The sequence below is a fragment of the Oncorhynchus keta genome, chromosome 31 (genome assembly GCF_023373465.1).
Source record: "Oncorhynchus keta strain PuntledgeMale-10-30-2019 chromosome 31, Oket_V2, whole genome shotgun sequence".
Lineage (NCBI taxonomy): Eukaryota > Metazoa > Chordata > Actinopteri > Salmoniformes > Salmonidae > Oncorhynchus > Oncorhynchus keta.
In genome coordinates, this window is record NC_068451.1 from 15,638,181 (window position 1) to 15,659,339 (window position 21,159).

At 44.3% G+C, this 21,159-nt stretch overlaps 1 protein-coding gene across 2 annotated transcripts in view; it reads right to left on the reverse strand.

The window, feature by feature from the left end:
• Positions 1-2,660: 2,660 nt before the first annotated feature.
• LOC118364547 (Golgi-associated kinase 1A-like) overlaps positions 2,661-21,159 on the reverse strand; it is a 29,902-nt gene continuing 11,403 nt past the window's right edge. For both annotated transcript variants that reach the window (XM_035746176.2, XM_052489690.1), the window contains exons 2-5: positions 14,082-15,572; positions 4,425-4,547; positions 3,659-3,762; positions 2,661-3,281 (exon numbers count right to left, since the gene is read on the reverse strand). In XM_035746176.2, the coding sequence (XP_035602069.2) occupies positions 3,077-3,281; positions 3,659-3,762; positions 4,425-4,547; positions 14,082-15,563 (1,914 nt within the window). In that variant the 5' untranslated portion in view covers positions 15,564-15,572 and the 3' untranslated portion in view covers positions 2,661-3,076. The remainder of the gene's footprint in view (positions 3,282-3,658; positions 3,763-4,424; positions 4,548-14,081; positions 15,573-21,159) is intronic.

The following is a 21,159-nucleotide window of genomic DNA, read 5'->3' on the forward strand; positions in this document are numbered from 1 at the left end:
AAGTTGTCTATATATTATAAATAGTCTTTTTGGGAGATTATTTATTTATAAATCCCATCATTGGCTGTTTTGGTAGTTGGGTTTCCCAAGAGACACCATAGGCCAGCATAGCTGACTGAAATTATAAATATTATAGAAAAATAAGTTGCTTGGTAATGTGTATGTATCTCTCACATTTTGGAATGTTCTCAAACCACTACATCGATAAGGGTACGGATTCCACATTTGGACCATTGTGATAATGCAAAAGGGCATCCTCCAGATCGCAAGGAATTATTGAGGATTATTGAAGTACGAGCATGCCATTTTGATTCCCAGTTACATTGGTTTTCAATTTTAGGTCAAATAGACATTGTGTGAACAATAACAGGACCAAAGCTTAGTTTAAATTGTTTATTTATCCCTATACTCAGCCAGGGGCCAGGAGAATCATGTCTAAACCAATTAAGGATGGGGAGAAATGCTCAAGCCTGAAAATACTACATTTTACATTTTGAAACAGATAGTTCTCCTACGTCTTCCCTGTTTGTAAATGTATACATTTTATCCGGGATAGTTTACCTTGTCATATATCTTTTAAAGCCACACTATGCATTTTATCCCAATAGCCAGAAGAAGGAGCCATGGGAAGCATTGAACTATATGAATTCAGTCGTGCCAATATATTCATTTTAACAGTAGATCTTCTGCTGGTTAAAGCAACTGGGATATTATTACATCTACTGAGGTCACATTGAATTGATTTGAGGATTCTGTTAAAGTTTCTGGTAATGGTTTTATCTAAAGAAGGAAATATATATAGTCCCAAATATTTTAAATAGGAAATTATTGTGATTCCATAAGTAGAGAGGGAGTCCTCCATCAGGGCCTTGAGAGACAGTTGGGCTGATTTGGTTAGATTCATTTGAATTGGATCGCCTTGTTTGCTGCTTCTAGTGACTCTGAACGAAGCAGAACATATAGCGCCTGTTATAACTACAGCTGAGGGATTGGCATATATTATTTGAACAATTGGAGCCAATTCCCATATGTTCCAAAATAGACCATAGATATTACAATTCTATTCGATCAAATGCGTTTTCTGTATCAAGAGATAATACAGCCCAAATAGCTGTTGTTTCTGATTAAGATATGTAATAGTCGACAGAGGTAAACACTTTTTAACAAACCCACTTTAGTCCGTGTGGATCAATTTGGGTAAATAAGTCTCGAGACGAGACAATAACATTTAGGAAAACAGTTTAATATCTGTGTTCATCAAAGATAGGGGGCGATAATGAGAACACTGGTGGCATCCTATCCTTAAAAAATAAAAAGCTACATTTGTGCTGTGTTCACATCTCTCCTAAATGAACTCTTGTGAATACCTGTATTAATCATTTAGAGCAACAGTGGACCTAATTGATTCCAAAATGTTAAATAGACCTCAGGAGGAATATTGTCCCCTCCAGGTGATTTTCCTTTATCATGCTATCCATTGCCCTTTTGAGTTCATTGAGAGAGATTTGGGCTCCCAAATGGCTTCCCCTGTTAAGAGAAGAAGAGTCTTACTCGATGGATGGCTATTCTGCTCTCTGTCTTATCAATAAATAAAATGCTGTCTTAACTTTGGAAAGAGTAATACCTACCTGGTCTGAAAAGAGTGTTTGTTTAGAACGCTCTAACACAGTTAGCAACATTTCCAATTCTGATATCTTCATTCAACCCAGATGTAAATTCAGTTGCATTATTTTTAATAAAACCTTTGGTGGTATCCCATAGAATCTGGGTGTCATTAACTAAATTTATATTGATCATTATACATTTATTTAGTTTAATTAGGATTGTGTAGTAATTTTGTAATAATTCTTGTGTTTCTTTAAGGAGATTTTGACATTTAAAGTATGAGCTTGGTCAGGCCAGCTTATATGTCGAATTTCTAGTTTCTTGATTGAAGAAAATAGAGGTACCTTCAGAAAGTATTCACACCCCTTGACTTTTTCCGCATTCTGTTTGTGTTACAGCCTGAATTTAAAATCGATTAAATTGAGATTGTGTCACTGGCCTACACACAATACCCCACAATGTCAAAGTGGAATAATGTTTTTAGATTTTTTTTTACAAATTAATTAAAAATGAAAAACTGAAATGTCTTGAGTCAATAAGTAGGCTAAATATAACATAAATGCAAGCCTAAACAGTCAAATATCCTCATTATTATTAGAAATATAGTCAAAATAACCTTAAACATAGAAAAACATGTTAAATAAGTGAATTGTGTCGAAGTCTATGGGACTGGCCATCTATCCTAAACAGTTTAGCCCATAGGAATGCAATGTGCTGTAGCCCCACAAGGAAGCAACCCCAGTCTGTAGGTCACTTCAATATATTGTCCATTAATTGTCGTGGAATCATCATTGTCTAAATGTCCTGGAACATATTCAATAAGTCAAATGTTCAGCAATAATAATAATATTAATAATAATAATAATAGTGTTCCTTAACCCAATTGAGTTTGTTTCCTCATCGTTGCCTTAGGAGCACAGTCTTATAAAAGGTTTGGTATTTTCTTATCGACAAGACTCCTGGATCCAGTTCAGAAGCTATTCATTGATCTAAAATCTTTCATTTTAAGATTACAGCTGAATGCTTATCTCATAAAACAGACATTACTTCAATCGTTAAATCTGCTTTTTTTTATTAGAAAATACAAAACTCACCTCATAAACAGGCAGCGGAGAAGACAGTGCAATTTCAATAAGATAATTTGCTTGTCTTGAGGAATGTTGACAAGATGTATGGATACAACATGGATGGGAACCACAACCAGCATGGAACAGGCATACTGTATCTGCGGCCCAAAGAGCACCCTCTTCCCTATATAGTGCACTACCTTTGACCAGGGCCCGTAGGGTGTTATAGACAATGAAGGGCTGTGGTCATATGTAGTGCACTATATAGGGAATAGGGTGCCATTTGAGACACATCCTGTGTCTTTAGGCTGCCCGGGACCTTGAGGAGGCTTCTACGTCTGTCACAGGCACCCCCTGCCTGGATGAAATTAATGTACTGCTGGGTGCTTTCTGGGCCATTGGATTCACAGATCCCTGTTCAGTCTCAGTCTCTTGTCGTGGATGTGCTGCAGCAGAATCCTCCCTCTCTGCTCAACAGTGTGGATGAGAGGTTTCAGGCCACGTGCCCCCCCTCGGCTCTCCCAGAATTGCTTGTCCATATACAGGGAGCTCAGGAGCATGCTCTCCAAACAGCCAGACTGGAGAACTGATACGGCTCTCTCTGGAAACCTGCCAGGAAAATACAGTAAGAATGTCAAATCCAGACAAATACCAGACAAAGGATATCAAACCCAATTGACTGAGCATATTGTGATGATGTGGCCTATTTTAGTTTAATCTACCAACAGTTATACTTCATCTCTGAAGAATTCAGAAAGAAATAACAACACTGCATAGAGTTGTGAAGATCCTCCCACTGGCTTCACTGGATTTAGGAAACACACATTAAGGCTGTGTGATGTGGGGTTGAACTTCTGTACACTAAGGTGCTTCCTAAATGGCACCCAATTCCCTATATATATATATTTTGGCTGGAGTTCTGGCAGACTAAGCCTATTTCCATGATTCCCTTGAATAGAGACTGGATTATAGATGTTTGTACTCACTCATCGATGCCCTCTACTAAGCGGAAGTTGAGGTTGTCATGGGGATGATTTGGCCTGCCTGCATTGTCTATAAACACCAGTCTGGTAGGCTCTACCCTCCTCACCTGTAGAAAAAAAAACATAGACAGACACAGTATAGTTTAGCATAAAGTATCATCAACACTAACTGTATCTCTTTGATAAGATATTAATATCGTAATTATGAGATGAGATGAACGCTCGGGAGACTAACTTTAAACTAGATAGGTATTATACTGCACATCAAGAAGATAGACTAAGAATGATATGCACATCACAAGATACACTATATTACAGTGAGCTAGGTCAAGAATCCAGTATATAGATACAAAGTCAACTCCTAATCCTTTCTACAACAGCTGAAATAATAAAGCATAATGCGCTTAATAGAATTATATTTGTCTTTGTCAAGAGCAAGTACCAAGTATCAGCAATGAGTTCAGCAGGTTGAGTGGAAAGAGGGAGTCATTTTTCCACAGAGCAGTTGTAAAAGAATAGTGATCATCTTTGTCCAACATCAGAATTCTCTTTGTTAAGAAGAAAAGGTCTGGATAGTAGTAATAATATGAATAAATGTAGAGGTCTGTTTACATTGTACAATTAGATTATTTAGACAAGCCTCCTCATAAACCTCCTTCAGGCTCTTACTTTACATTATGTCCAAGTAAGTAAGTAAGCCTTGTCTGAGCCAGAATGGCCCATACATTATGTCCATGTGATGTTTTATTGCGTGTGATATGATAGTTACCAGGATGTGAACCAGCACTAGATCCTTTGAGTTCCTGCACTTGGTATGTAGCAGGTTCTCCACACATGGTTCTGCTGGGTCAGGCTGGAAACCACAGCAGTACCGGTCCAGACGATCATTCACCTGCACGGGGGGATGGAAGAACATGGATTAGTTGGGATTGATCATCAACAATGACTTTTCCATAGAATTACATTGGGGCAAAAAAGTATTTAGTCAGCCACCAATTGTGCAAGAGCGTCTGCTAAATGACTTAAATGAAATGAAATGAAATAAAAAGATGAGAGAGGCCTGTAATTTTCATCATAGGTACACTTCAACTATGACAGACAAAATGAGAAAAAGAAACAAAATCCAGAATATCACATTGTAGGATTTTTAATGAATTTATTTGCAAATTATTTGCAAACTTGCACAATTGGTGGCTGACTAAATACTTGTTTGCCCCACTGTACATACAGGACTGTGATTTATCGCAGGGGTTCCCAATTGTTTTTGTTTTTACAATTCCTGATTGTATACCGATCTAAAACAACACATAAATCTGTGATTCTTTAGGCTAGAAACAAGCGGTACAACACTCAATGAAGATACAGCTCTGATGCACATGGAATTATATTTGATTGGTCTCTATGACATTCAGAAGCTGAGCTACAGCCTTCTAAAGTTGAGGAGTGAAAGAAATTGGACTATGCGTTGTTTTAGACTTTGCTTGGGAAGTAATCTTATACAATCTGACTCTGTGGCTGTCAATTGATCTATTCACTTTCTGCAAAATAGAATGTGAATAATTTAATTGAGTGTTCATATAAATTATCATAATAAAACATATTTGATAACGGTTTAGACTTCATTTTCTTTATAAATTATTATGATTATTATCATTAAAAAACCTAGAATTGCAGGAAATTAGCTTCAAAACAACACCATTTTCCTAGGTCCCGCAAATGAAACAAATTCAAGCTGGTGGTGTATTTTCCATATGCTATCTCAATAAACAGGTGGTGTATTTTCCATATGCTATCTCAATAAACAGGTGGTGTATTTTCCATATGCTATCTCAATAAACAGGTGGTGTATTTTCCATATGCTATCTCAATAAACAGGTGGTGTATTTTCCATATGCTATCTCAATAAACAGGTGGTGTATTTTCCATATGCTATCTCAATAAACAGGTGGTGTATTTTCCATATGCTATCTCAATAAACAGGTGGTGTATTTTCCATATGCTATCTCAATAAACAGGTGGTGTATTTTCCATATGCCATCTCAATAAACAGGTGGTGTATTTTCCATATGCCATCTCAATAAACAGGTGGTTTTCCATATGCTATCTCAATAAACAGGTATTTTCCATATGCCATCTCAATAAACAGGTGGTGTATTTTCCATATGCCATCTCAATAAACAGGTGGTGTATTTTCCATATGCCATCTCAATAAACAGGTGGTGTATTTTCCATATGCCATCTCAATAAACAGGTGGTGTATTTTCCATATGCCATCTCAATAAACAGGTGGTGTATTTTCCATATGCCATCTCAATAAACAGGTGGTGTATTTTCCATATGCCATCTCAATAAACAGGTGGTGTATTTTCCATATGCCATCTCAATAAACAGGTGGTGTATTTTCCATATGCCATCTCAATAAACAGGTGGTGTATTTTCCATATGCCATCTCAATAAACAGGTGGTGTATTTTCCATATGCCATCTCAATAAACAGGTGGTGTATTTTCCATATGCCATCTCAATAAACAGGTGGTGTATTTTCCATATGCCATCTCAATAAACAGGTGGTGTATTTTCCATATGCCATCTCAATAAACAGGTGGTGTATTTTCCATATGCCATCTCAATAAACAGGTGGTGTATTTTCCATATGCCATCTCAATAAACAGGTGGTGTATTTTCCATATGCCATCTCAATAAACAGGTGGTGTATTTTCCATATGCCATCTCAATAAACAGGTGGTGTATTTTCCATATGCCATCTCAATAAACAGGTGGTGTATTTTCCATATGCCATCTCAATAAACAGGTGGTGTATTTTCCATATGCCATCTCAATAAACAGGTGGTGTATTTTCCATATGCCATCTCAATAAACAGGTGGTGTATTTTCCATATGCCATCTCAATAAACAGGTGGTGTATTTTCCATATGCTATCTCAATAAACAGGTGGTGTATTTTCCATATGCCATCTCAATAAACAGGTGGTGTATTTTCCATATGCCATCTCAATAAACAGGTGGTGTATTTTCCATATGCCATCTCAATAAACAGGTGGTGTATTTTCCATATGCTATCTCAATAAACAGGTGGTGTATTTTCCATATGCTATCTCAATAAACAGGTGGTGTATTTTCCATATGCTATCTCAATAAACAGGTGGTGTATTTTCCATATGCTATCTCAATAAACAGGTGGTGTATTTTCCATATGCTATCTCAATAAACAGGTGGTGTATTTTCCATATGCTATCTCAATAAACAGGTGGTGTATTTTCCATATGCTATCTCAATAAACAGGTGGTGTATTTTCCATATGCTATCTCAATAAACAGGTGGTGTATTTTCCATATGCTATCTCAATAAACAGGTGGTGTATTTTCCATATGCTATCTCAATAAACAGGTGGTGTATTTTCCATATGCTATCTCAATAAACAGGTGGTGTATTTTCCATATGCTATCTCAATAAACAGGTGGTGTATTTTCCATATGCTATCTCAATAAACAGGTGGTGTATTTTCCATATGCTATCTCAATAAACAGGTGGTGTATTTTCCATATGCTATCTCAATAAACAGGTGGTGTATTTTCCATATGCTATCTCAATAAACAGGTGGTGTATTTTCCATATGCTATCTCAATAAACAGGTGGTGTATTTTCCATATGCTATCTCAATAAACAGGTGGTGTATTTTCCATATGCTATCTCAATAAACAGGTGGTGTATTTTCCATATGCTATCTCAATAAACAGTAATAAAGAAAGCGACGGGGTGCCTGACATGTTTTACATGTGAAAAAGGGGGCCTGGTAAGAAAAGGTTGGGAACTCCCGATTTCTAGGATCTCTTCGGTCCTTTCTTTATAAAGAACTTCAGACTTCAGAACAGCTTTCCAAGAGGAAAATCAAGGGTGACTACAAGAAACAAGTAGAAAATATATTTACTTTCTGAAACTCTTACTGCTTGTTTGCTATACAGTCATTGAACATTTTGTTGACAGAAATCCAAATGCAGCCAAGTAAGGCCTAAGTGTTGGTAGAGATAGTGACAGTTACAGCTTAAGCCTTTGGCATGAGAGCAGGAGCGAGAGGGAGGTGAGAGGAGGAGCGAGAGGGAGGTGAGAGGAGGACTGGAATGGTAAGAGGAGGAGTGGGGGGAGTTGTGAGAGGAGGAGTGGAATGGTAAGAGGAGGAGTGGGGGGTGAGAGGAGGAGTGGAATGCTGAGATGAGGAGTGGGGGGTGAGAGGAGGAGTGGAATGCTGAGAGCAGGAGCGAGAGGGAGGTGAGAGGAGGAGTGGAATGGTGAGAGGAGGAGTGGGGGTGGTGAGAGGAGGAGTGGGGGGTGTTGAGAGGAGGAGTGGGGGGTGGTGAGAGGAGGAGTGGAATGGTAAGAGGAGGAGTGGGGGGAGTGGTGAGAGGAGGAGTGGAATGGTAAGAGGAGGAGTGGGGGGGGAGTGGTGAGAGGAGGAGTGGAATGGTAAGAGGAGGAGTGGGGGGTGAGAGGAGGAGTGGAATGCTGAGAGCAGGAGCGAGAGGGAGGTGAGAGGAGGAGTGGAATGGTGAGAGCAGGAGCGAGAGGGAGGTGAGAGAAGGAGTGGAATGGTGAGAGGAGGAGTGGGGGGTGGTGAGAGGAGGAGTGGGGGGTGGTGAGAGGAGGAGTGGGGGGTGGTGAGAGGAGGAGTGGAATGGTAAGAGGAGGAGTGGGGGGTGAGAGGAGGACTGGAATGCTGAGAGCAGGAGCGAGAGGGAGGTGAGAGGAGGAGTGGAATGGTGAGAGGAGGAGTGGGGGGGTGGTGAGAGGAGGAGTGGAATGGTGAGAGCAGGAGCGAGAGGGAGGTGAGATGAGGAGTGGACTGGTGAGAGGAGGAGTGGGGGGTGAGAGGAGGAGTGGAATGGTGAGAGCAGGAGTGGGGGGGGTGGTGAGAGGAGGAGTGGAATGCTGAGAGCAGGAGCGAGAGGGAGGTGAGAGGAGGAATGGAATGGTGAGAGGAGGAGTGGGGGGGTGGTGAGAGGAGGAGTGGAATGGTGAGAGCAGGAGCAAGAGGGAGGTGAGAGGAGGAGTGGAATGGTGAGAGGAGGAGCAAGAGGGAGGTGAGAGGAGGAGTGGAATGGTGAGAGGAGGAGTGAGGGGGTGGTGAGAGGAGGAGTGGAATGCTGAGAGCAGGAGCGAGAGGGAGGTGAGAGGAGGAGTGAGAGGGAGGTGAGAGGAGGAGTGAAAGGGAGGTGAGAGGAGGAGTGGGGGTGGTGAGAGGAGGAGTAGGGGGTGGTGAGAGGAGGAGTAGGGGGTGGTGAGAGGAGGAGTGGGGGGTTGGTGAGAGGAGGAGTGGGGGGTGGTGAGAGGAGGAGTGGGGGTTTGGTGAGAGGAGGAGTGGGGTGGTGGTGAGAGGAGAAGTGGGGGGTGGTGAGAGGAGAAGTGGGGGGTGGTGAGAGGAGGAGTGGGGGGGTGGTGGTGAGAGGAGGAATGGGGTGGTGGTGAGAGGAGGAGTGGGGGGTGGTGAGAGGAGAAGTGGGGGGTGGTGAGAGGAGGAGGAGTGGGGGTGGTGGTGAGAGGAGGAATGGGGTGGTGGTGAGAGGAGGAGTGGGGGGTGGTGAGAGGAGAAGTGGGGGGTGAAAGGAGGAGTAGGGGTGGTGAGAGGAGGAGTGGGGGGTTGGTGAGAGGAGGAGTGGGGTGGTGGTGAGAGGAGGAGTGGAATGGTAAGAGGAGGAGAGGGGTGGTGGTGAGAGCAGGAGCGAGAGGGAGGTGAGAGGAGGAGTGAGAGGGAGGTGAGAGGAGGAGTGGAATGGTAAGAGGAGGAGTGGTGGGGGTGGTGAGAGGAGGAGTGGAATGGTGAGAGCAGGAGCGAGAGGGAGGTGAGAGGAGGAGTGGGGGGATGAGAGGAGGAGTGAAAGGGAGGTGAGAGGAGGAGTGGGGGGGGTGGTGAGAGGAGGAGTAGGGGGGTGGTGAGAGGAGGAGTGGGGGTTGGTGAGAGGAGGAGTGGGGGGTGGTGAGAGGAGGAGTGGGGTGGTGGTGAGAGGAGGAGTGGGGTGGTGGTGAGAGGAGGAGTGGGGGGGGTTGGTGAGAGGAGGAGTGGGGGTTGGTGAGAGGAGGAGTGGGGGTGGTGAGAGGAGGAGTGGGGTGGTGGTGAGAGGAGGAGTGGGGTGGTGGTGAGAAGAGGAGTGGGGGGGTGGTGAGAGGAGGAGTGGGGGGTGGTGAGAGGAGGAGTGGAATGGTGAGAGCAGGAGCGAGAGGGAGGTGAGAGGATGAGTGGGGGGTGAGAGGAGGAGTGAAAGGGAGGTGAGAGGAGGAGTGGGGGGTGGTGAGAAGAGGAGTAGGGGTGGTGAGAGGAGGAGTGGGGGTTGGTGAGAGGAGGAGTGGGGGTTGGTGAGAGGAGGAGTGGGGGGGTGGTGAGAGGAGGAGTGGGGGTTGGTGAGAGGAGAAGTGGGGGGTTGGTGAGAGGAGAAGTGGGGGGTGGTGAGAGGAGGAGTGGGGGTGGTGAGAGGAGGCGTGGGGTGGTGGTGAGAGGAGGAGTGGGGGGTGGTGAGAGGAGGAGTGGGGGGTGGTGAGAGGAGGAGTGGGGGGTGGTGAGAGGAGGAGTGGGGGGTGAGAGGAGGAGTGGGGGGGTGGTGAGAGGAGGAGTGGGGGGTGGTGAGAGGAGGAGTGGGGGGTGAGAGGAGGAGTGGGGGGTGGTGAGAGGAGGAGTGGGGGGGTGCGAGGAGGAGTGGGGGGTGAGAGGAGGAGTGGGGGTTGGTGAGAGGAGGAGTAGGGGGTGAGAGGAGGAGTGGGGGGTTGGTGAGGAGGTAGTTAATGTGTGAGACAGACCCCTGTGGGAACTTTGACTACAGTAAAGAGGTGGATCAGTCATTATAGGTCAATCACCTACAGTGAGGGCAAACCAGAGCAAGCTAGCGAAAGCAGTAAGACTGCTTCTTTTGCCACCTCATTTATTGCATTAAGTCCAATTCCATGAACAAGAATGCTATAGTAAAGCCAAACCTTTAAGTGTACTTTCAATTCATATCTATTGTAACTTCAGACTGACTTCTCTCCACTTCACCAACTTCAATAATCACTGTTTAAAGAAGGAAGCTCTTTTTTTAAAGTTAACACCCATCATTTTGCATTTGTTCATGCATGTATGTATTCACAGCAGTTGTTTTTTTTGTTGCATATTCACACAAAAAAATCCCTAAATATAATGACGCAACATCAATACCTGTGGTACCAATCTCTTCCTCATTATACCGCAGAATAAACCAACTATCAGGGGAGGAAGGGAGCAATGTCGTCATTGTTGTTAAACTGAGAAGTGAAGGCATTGCCACACTCCTCTGAGAGTTACCAAGGTGAGATATGCCCCCAGGGCTGTCTGGGCCTCTCTGTGGTAAAACTCACACCACACCATTTCGCTTCACTTCTTTAGCGCCTTCAGGAGTTCTCACATCCCTACTACATTTCACCCTGACACTAGAATACACTCATTCGCGTAGGGACAGAGTACAAGAGTCTCCTGGATACGGCTCCAGTGTTGACATACAGTATTACACCATCACCAAGTCTCTGGGAAACAGGACATGCTATTAAGGTCTATATCACACACAATAACATCACAAGTAAAACAACAAGCCTATTCACAACTAATTGATAGCGATATATCAGTAGCCTTCTTAGCCTACAATGGCAATTCAAAGCATCCAAGGCAATGACCAACAACGAGGACACTTGGCGCAAGGTCCTCTGTCTCCTCTGTACTCCCCAGGCGAAGTGCGTGTGTGACTGTGTGTCCTTCACACTGTTCCCCTTGCTAATTGGTGTTAGGTTCCACATCAGAGCCATTAGATGTGTTAAATGAGCAGGTAGGAACAAGTGTTACAGGGTCCCAGTCAGCAATTCCACTGAATCAATACAATCAATACAATGCTATTAACAGTTGGCCATGTTACAAGTATTGACTTCTGCAAAGAGACTACTCATGTATTATTCATACAGTGGCTCGCCGCATCCCCATCCCAAATGGCACTCTATTCCCTATATAGTGCACTACTTTTGATCAGAGCCGGTCAAATCTAGTGCACTATTTAGGAAATAGGGTTCCATTTTGTATTCAGCCACTATTCTCTCCCCCCACAGTTCGGTTACCCATTCCATTCCATCTCACAGAGAAAAGGCAGTCTTTCTTTATTTTTATCAGATTTTTCTACAGCTGAGTTGGTTCAGGGGCTGGCTGTTCTATTGAATAGTTTTCTATTTTTAATAGAATGGGTAGCATGGAGAAAACGCTGTAATAGACTCCAAAGTGAGAGAATATAGATTGAACACAATCAAAGAATGCAATTTGTGACTCATCTCTTTTAGAGACATTTTATAATTGTTTTTGTTTGCCCGGCCTCTTTTCCTTCTCATTGTGAGACATTATTTTCTGAAACAACCTGTATTCTGCATTGGCTATGTAACGATGACTGTTCACCCTGCAGTAACAAAGTAATGGATAGAAAAAGTAAGCACCATGATGTTTTTTCTAAATGCTTTGTTTACTATGTGGTGTCCTTCATCCCCATAATTATTCTGCCAGTCATAGACCACCCTTTTCAAAGAACACCTAATACTAAGTCTCCATGGCCTTGTAGTTTTCACCCATCAGAGCGCACCAGCACACCCTTTATTTCTTCTGGGGGGGGTTCTAAACAAAGAAATTGACTTTCTTTTGGCTATAGAGACAGATAGCGAGAGGAGCAGCTGCTATCACTTTCCTCTCAGTCCTTCCTAATGTGGACTTAGGCATCCGTGATTGCCGAGCATCCCCATGGCAACCCTGACTTTGACTTCACACCGCCAGCGGCCAGTCATCGGGTCTTTAGAGGCCTGATGAAGACTGAGACTGGTGTGTGTGTATTAAATATTGTACATTGTACTCTGTCTATACCATACGTACCTACTCTCTCTTACTTGCAATATACATCATTGGGTTGTTGGCTTCATTGCCACCTCTCATTCCCTAACGGGAGCTTGGATATTCCCCATGCAGAGTTAGACTAACATACTACTCCATTTAGAGTGGGACTGTGGCAGAGCTGGCCTTATCAATTGCGTATTAATTACATCCTCTCAGGATGTCTCAGCTTTACACACACACACACACACACACACACACACACACACACACACACACACACACACACACACACACACACACACACACACACACACACACACACACACACACACACACACACACACACACACACACACACACACACAAAATGATCCTCCATCTGGCTCTTACAAGGACCATGAGCCATCATTTCTTACACAATAAATATCTCCAACTTCATTAGAAATCACTGGCAGATCATAAACGAGTTTGAAGCTAAATTAGAGACAAACATTGTGTTGATGTTTAATTGAACTGCGCTGATACATCAATCTACTGTAGTAGGGAGAATGATAATGTTCATTCATCTAGAAGGGAGAATGATAATGTTCATTCATCTAGTAGGGAGAATGATAATGACAAATTATGTTGCATGGCTAGTAAGCAGGCGGGATGCACTCACCATGAAAAAACATAATTATCTGATAATCAATTACATTTATCGCTCCAGACAGAGAAAGTCGCACTGTTTTCATTGGCCGGCATCTTTTAATCTAAGGCAGTTTAGTGAGTAGAGTTCTTCAGATGATAAGACCTTGGCAATACAATCCATTGCTCAAATAGGCTCATTATCATGGACTGCCAGCCTACTATTAGACGAGGTCGGTGGATTTCATCCAGTGCTCAAATAGGTTCATTATCAAGGACTGCCAGCCTACTATTAGACGAGGTCGGTGGATTTCATCCAGTGAGAATGTTCTTTAATATAAATGCAGAACAAGATCTGCATCCCAAATGGCAAACTATTTCCTTTGTAGTGCACTACTTTTGACCAGGGCCCATAGCACCATGAGTTTTCCCAGTCTGCCTGAACTCATGAGTCCTTATCAACTGGACCCTCCATAGTGACGTTAAGTGAAACACTAGCTAACTGTCAGTTTATACAGCGTACTGGAATAACAACTGCACAAATCTTACATCTTTCAAGGTGAGATTTCAATCAGAACTCTAGTCTATGCATTATTTCAATAGGTTGTCTTCACATGGTGTGATTGAAAGGATATAGAACGCTATCAGTTTGGATGTGTACGTTTGAGTGGCACATCAGGATAAAAATGAGTTAAGGTTATGGTTAAGGTTAGGGATACGGTTAGGAATTAAGATCGGGTTAGAATGCCTGACATTAGGAGCCATATAAAATCTAACAGTCACATATTCACTACCCATCAGTTTTTCTGACCTCTGAACTCTAGCCAATGTATCTTTTAAAAGTTCAAATCAATGCTGTCAATAAGTTAAATCAAAGGTTTTAACAAGTGTGATTGAAGGATACAGTGTTATTAGTTGTTCTATACCTGTAGGAGGAAGTCAAAGAGTGCCAGGCGCCCCCACTCCGCATGGTGAACCCCCACACAGGGGGTCTCGTTGAGGGCCACGCCGCTGCCACTTCCACACCTGGCCCTCAGCAGGCTCTGGTACTGGGGCCAGGTGAGAGGGAACGAGTTCTGGTCATTGTCATCATCAGCCAGGTGCTGGATGCCTGGGTCCCACCACACCGCGGGTCTGGCTGCCCCCCTGGTGTATTTATAAGGCAGGATGTCACTGTGGAAGTCCCTGAGCACTGTGGGCAGACTCCTGTTCAAGCCCAGAACACGGTCTAGATGGAAAGCGAAGACTTCGAACCAGTCGTCTGGACGTTTGATCAGGGCACACAGACCCTGTTGGCAGTGCCCACTGTGGTCAGCCAATGGAGCCCCAAGAGAAGGGGGATGATGAGGGGCACCCAGCCCTACATGGAGGACCTGTCCGTGGGCTGGGACCCTGGCCTTACTGACAACCTCACTGCCCGAGAGGAACTCCATCTTGTGAATATCATCCTTGCTGAGCCATGGCACAGAGTCAGTGTCCTCAGTCCTTATTCTCCGTGTGTCAGTGTCTGGAAACTCCCTATCTCCAGCTGACATCTTACACCAATGGGCCCCCCCCTCACTCCCCTTCTCTGGCTCTGCTGCTGTTTCCGCTGTGGGCCGGGTCTCTTTACGCCCAGACGAAGGCTGTCTGTCACGTTTCCTGAGTTGTCTGGGGACCTTTTTCACAGCCTGCTGCTTGGTTAAGTTCTTCCTCCCTGCCTTCCCTGCCTGCCCGTTGTGCCCCTGGTCCTGTCTCTGTTCATCTGGAGTACATTTGTGCTCAGAGTCAGACAGGCCGAGGTCTGCAGTACAAGGGAGGCTCTGGCTACGAGCTACAGTTTGAGGCACGGCTGGGTAGATGTTCTCTTGTCTGGGAAGAGGTGGTGGTTGGGTGGAGAGCTCTGAACCGCTGCAGTTGGTTAGATGGCTTCCATCATGCCTTATTAGCACAGCATTGACTGTCAATGGCGGGGTATCATGTTGTTTGTCTCTAATAGAACTTGGCGGCATCTCTTTCTTCTCTTTCCTTTTGGAGGCGATGCCCTTAGTTTTACGATTCTTCTTGTAGTTGCTGTGAGTTCTCTCACCTGTCATGCTAGCTGCTCTCCTATCCAGTTTGGGCTGGTCCTTCACCAGGTGTTGCTTGGAGGACTCTTTGACTTTGTCACTCTGCTTCCAACCTCCACTGTGACCGTTGAGGGGTAGAGGAAGATGGTGGTGGTGGTGGTGAGGGGCCAATGTGGCCCTTTCCCTGGGTCTTGCCCTCGCTCTATACCCCCCGGCTCCAGCAGAGCTCAGGCCTCGTGAGGGCAGCCTGCGTGTCTCAGAGGGGGGGAAGGGGAGGGTGTTGATCACCACCACAGACAGGGTAAAGAGGAGGAGGAAGGCCCACACTGCCCACCTCTTGCAGCAGATCTTGGACCACATTCTTAAGGCCTGCATGCATGGGAAACAGGAAACAAAGAGAAAGTTAGGTCTGTAGTTGGGAGAAAACCACCAAAAAGCCATGATTATAATGGAGCAGAGCTATAAATAAAATATATTTACTTTCTAAATTGTATGGTCGCTGGTCGGCCACTTGAACTGAACAGCTCAGATTACAGTATGTGTTTACAGAAGAGGAAACTTACATCTCTCAGAGGTTGAGGAATGCAAATATCAGTACACAGACTGAAGGACGAGGGTAAACAAAAAAAATAAACAACCTGTGTTTCAAAAGGATATATAGATTTGGTAAGTTATTCTGTTAAAACACTAAGGTGAGAGAGAAAGAGATTGAGAGTTGATCCACATGTATCTCGTTTACATTCAGACAAGTGTAAATAAAGCCTTTTTCAGCCATTAGCTGGGCTTTCCTCTGCTTATACTGTAGGAAAGTTACAGTTACTGAGCTGAGACAAATATTATGGCACACACATAGATATTGCAGCATTCCCTTCTGCACGCCAGACCATCCAGAATGTGCTGACAGATACTGCGTGCCAAATGGTATATAGGGGACTCCTTTTGACCAAGGCCCATAGGGAATAGGGTGCCATTTGGGACACAGACAGATTCTGGATGGCTTACTTCTACTACAGCCTCTGTGATGATGAATTACTTTTCTGTGGCATAGGCCTAAATACAAACCGGTCCCATTCCATAAAGTCTCCAACGCATATAGAGTATGTATGCCATAGAGATAAAGCCATTCAGATGGATCTCTATGGAATATGCTCTCAATGTTATTCAAACCTATGGTAAATCCAGAGGCAGTTATTTATCTGAATCACATATCAATGAAATGATTAGGCTATTGTATAGAGCTATAGAGGCTATGGTATAGAGCTATAGAGGCTATGGTATAGAGCTATAGAGGCTATTGTATAGAGCTATAGAGGCTATGGTATAGAGCTATAGAGGCTATGGTATAGAGCTATAGAGGCTATGGTATAGAGCTATAGAGGCTATGGGATAGAGCTATAGAGGCTATGGTATAGAGCTATAGAGGCTATGGTATAGAGCTATAGAGGCTATGGTATAGAGCTATAGAGGCTATGGTATAGAGCTATAGAGGATATGGTATAGAGCTATAGAGGCTATGGGATAGAGCTATAGAGGCTATGGTACAGAGCTATAGAGGCTATTGTATAGAGCTATAGAGGCTATTGTATAGAGCTATAGAGGCTATGGTATAGAGCTATAGAGGCTATGGGATAGAGCTATAGAGGCTATGGTACAGAGCTATAGAGGCTATGGTACAGAGCTATAGAGGCTATGGTATAGAGCTATAGAGGCTATGGTATAGAGCTATAGAGGCTATGGGATAGAGCTATAGAGGCTATGGTATAGAGCTATAGAGGCTATGGGATAGAGCTATAGAGGCTATGGGACAGAGCTATAGAGGCTATGGTATAGAGCTATAGAGGCTATGGGATAGAGCTATAGAGGCTATGGTATAGAGCTATAGAGGCTATGGTATAGAGCTATAGAGGCTATGGTATAGAGCTATAGAGGCTATGGTATAGAGCTATAGAGGCTATGGTACAGAGCTATAGAGGCTATGGTACAGAGCTATAGAGGCTATGGTATAGAGCTATAGAGGCTATGGGATAGAGTTATAGAGGCTATGGTATAGAGCTATAGAGGCTATGGTATAGAGCTATAGAGGCTATGGTATAGAGCTATAGAGGCTATGGTATAGAGCTATAGAGGCTATGGTATAGAGCTATAGAGGCTATGGTATAGAGCTATAGAGGCTATGGGATAGAGCTATAGAGGCTATGGGATAGAGTTATAGAGGCTATGGTATAGAGCTATAGAGGCTATGGTATAGAGCTATAGAGGCTATGGTATAGAGCTATAGAGGCTATGGTATAGAGCTATAGAGGCTATGGTATAGAGCTATAGAGGCTATGGTATAGAGCTATAGAGGCTATGGGATAGAGCTATAGAGGCTATGGTATAGAGCTATAGAGGCTATGGGATAGAGCTATAGAGGCTATGGGACAGAGCTATAGAGGCTATGGTATAGAGCTATAGAGGCTATGGTATAGAGCTATAGAGGCTATGGTATAGAGCTATAGAGGCTATGGTATAGAGCTATAGAGGCTATGGTATAGAGCTATAGAGGCTATGGTATAGAGCTATAGATGCTATTGTATAGAGCGATAGAGGCTATGGTATAGAGCTATAGAGGCTATGGGACAGAGCTATAGAGGCTATGGGACAGAGCTATAGAGGCTATGGGACAGAGCTATAGAGGCTATGGGACAGAGCTATAGAGGCTATGGGACAGAGCTATAGAGGCTATGGGACAGAGCTATAGAGCCATGACTACATGGAACTCTTCCACCTCAGTTAACCCAAGCAATAAAATCAGAAATAAAATCACCCAAAAAAAAACACCTCATGGCACAACGCTGACTTTGAACACACACACACACACACACACACACACACACACACACACACACACACACACACACACACACACACACACACACACACACACACACACACACACACACACACACACACACACACAAGCCAAAACACATTATTCTCAGTAATATAATATAGTATTGTAATTTTGTAATGTAATAATGGAGCAAAGTAAATTTATATGATGTTTTGAATGATGTAATGTTTCATTTCTGTTCGGACCCCAGGAAGAGTATCTGCTGCCTTGGCAACAGCTAATGGGGATCCTAATAAAATAATAAAGACTAAATATTATGGTTCCATTCGATCTTCACGTACTTTTATTTTTTTAATTTTTTTAATTTCACCTTTATTTAACCAGGTAGGCTAGTTGAGAACAAGTTCTCATTTGCAACTGCGACCTGGCCAAGATAAAGCATAGCAGTGTGAACAGACAACACAGAGTTACACATGGAGTAAACAATTAACAAGTCAATAACACAGTAGAAAAAAAGGGGAGTCTATATACATTGTGTGCAAAAGGCATGAGGAGGTAGGCGAATAAATTACAATTTTGCAGATTAACACTGGAGTGATAAATGATCAGATGGTCATGTACAGGTAGAGATATTGGTGTGCAAAAGAGCAGAAAAGTAAATAAATAAAAACAGTGTGGGGATGAGGTAGGTGAAAATGGGTGGGCTATTTACCAATAGACTATGTGCAGCTGCAGCGATCGGTTAGCTGCTCAGATAGCTGATGTTTGAAGTGTGTGAGGGAGATAAAAGTCTCCAACTTCAGCCATTTTTGAAATTGTTCCAGTCACAGGCAGCAGAGTACTGGAACAAAAGGCGGCCAAATGAGGTGTTGGCTTTAGGGATGATCAGTGAGATACACCTGCTGGAGCGCGTGCTACGGATAGGTGTTGCCATCGTGACCAGTGAACTGAGATAAGGCGGAGCTTTACCTAGCATGGACTTGTAGATGACCTGGAGCCAGTGGGTCTGGCGACGAATATGTAGCGAGGGCCAGCCGACTAGAGCATACAAGTCGCAGTGGTGGGTAGTATAATGTGCTTTAGTGACAAAACGGATGGCACTGTGATAAACTGCATCCAGTTTGCTGAGTAGAGTGTTGGAAGCAATTTTGTAGATGACATCGCCGAACTCGAGGATCGGTAGGATAGTCAGTTTTACTAGGGTAAGCTTGGCGGCGTGAGTGAAGGAGGCTTTGTTGCGGAATAGAAAGCTGACTCTTGATTTGATTTTCGATTGGAGATGTTTGATATGAGTCTGGAAGGAGAGTTTGCAGTCAAGCCAGACACCTAGGTACTTATAGATGTCCACATATTCAAGGTCGGAACCATCCAGGGTGGTGATGCTAGTCGGGCATGCGGGTGCAGGCAGCGATCGGTTGAAAAGCATGCATTTGGTTTTACTAGCGTTTAAGAGCAGTTGGAGGCCACGGAAGGAGTGTTGTATGGCATTGAAGCTCGTTTGGAGGTTAGATAGCACAGTGTCCAATGACGGGCCGAAAGTATATAGAATGGTGTCGTCTGCGTAGAGGTGGATCAGGGAATCGCCCGCAGCAAGAGCAACATCATTGATATATACAGAGAAAAGAGTCGGCCCGAGAATTGAACCCTGTGGCACCCCCATAGAGACTTCCAGAGGACCGGACAGCATGCCCTCCGATTTGACACACTGAACTCTGTCTGCAAAGTAATTGGTGAACCAGGCAAGGCAGTCATCCGAAAAACCGAGGCTACTGAGTCTGCCGATAAGAATATGGTGATTGACAGAGTCGAAAGCCTTGGCAAGGTCGATGAAGACGGCTGCACAGTACTGTCTTTTATCGATGGCGGTTATGATATCGTTTAGTACCTTGAGTGTGGCTGAGGTGCACCCATGACCAGCTCGGAAACCAGATTGCACAGCGGAGAAGGTACGGTGGGATTCGAGATGGTCAGTGACCTGTTTGTTGACTTGGCTTTCGAAGACCTTAGATAGGCAGGGCAGGATGGATATAGGTCTGTAACAGTTTTGGTCCAGGGTGTCTCCCCCTTTGAAGAGGGGGATGACTGCGGCAGCTTTCCAATCCTTGGGGATCTCAGACGATATGAAAGAGAGGTTGAACAGGCTGGTAATAGGGGTTGCGACAATGGCGGCGGATAGTTTCAGAAATAGAGGGTCCAGATTGTCAAGCCCAGCTGATTTATACGGGTCCAGGTTTTGCAGCTCTTTCAGAACATCTGCTATCTGGATTTGGGTAAAGGAGAACCTGGAGAGGCTTGGGCGAGGAGCTGCGGGGGGGTGGAGCTGTTGGCTGAGGTTGGAGTAGCCAGGCGGAAGGCATGGCCAGCCGTTGAGAAATGCTTGTTGAAGTTTTCGATAATCATGGATTTATCGGTGGTGACCGTGTTACCTAGCCTCAGTGCAGTGGGCAGCTGGGAGGAGGTGCTCTTGTTCTCCATGGACTTCACAGTGTCCCAGAACTTTTTGGAGTTGGAGCTACAGGATGCAAACTTCTGCCTGAAGAAGCTGGCCTTAGCTTTCCTGACTGACTGCGTGTATTGGTTCCTGACTTCCCTGAACAGTTGCATATCGCGGGGACTATTCGATGCTATTGCAGTCCACCACAGGATGTTTTTGTGCTGGTCGAGGACAGTCAGGTCTGGAGTGAACCAAGGGCTGTATCTGTTCTTAGTTCTGCATTTTTGAACGGAGCATGCTTATCTAAAATGGTGAGGAAGTTACTTTTAAAGAATGACCAGGCATCCTCAACTGACGGGATGAGGTCAATGTCCTTCCAGGATACCCGGGCCAGGTCGATTAGAAAGGCCTGCTCACAGAAGTGTTTTAGGGAGCGTTTGACAGTGATGAGGGTGGTCGTTTGACTGCGGCTCCGTAGCGGATACAGGCAATGAGGCAGTGATCGCTGAGATCCTGGTTGAAGACAGGGGAGGTGTATTTGGAGGGCCAGTTGGTCAGGATGACGTCTATGAGGGTGCCCTTGCTTACAGAGTTAGGGTTGTACCTGGTGGGTTCCTTGATGATTTGTGTGAGATTGAGGGCATCTAGCTTAGATTGTAGGACTGTCGGGGTGTTAAGCATATCCCAGT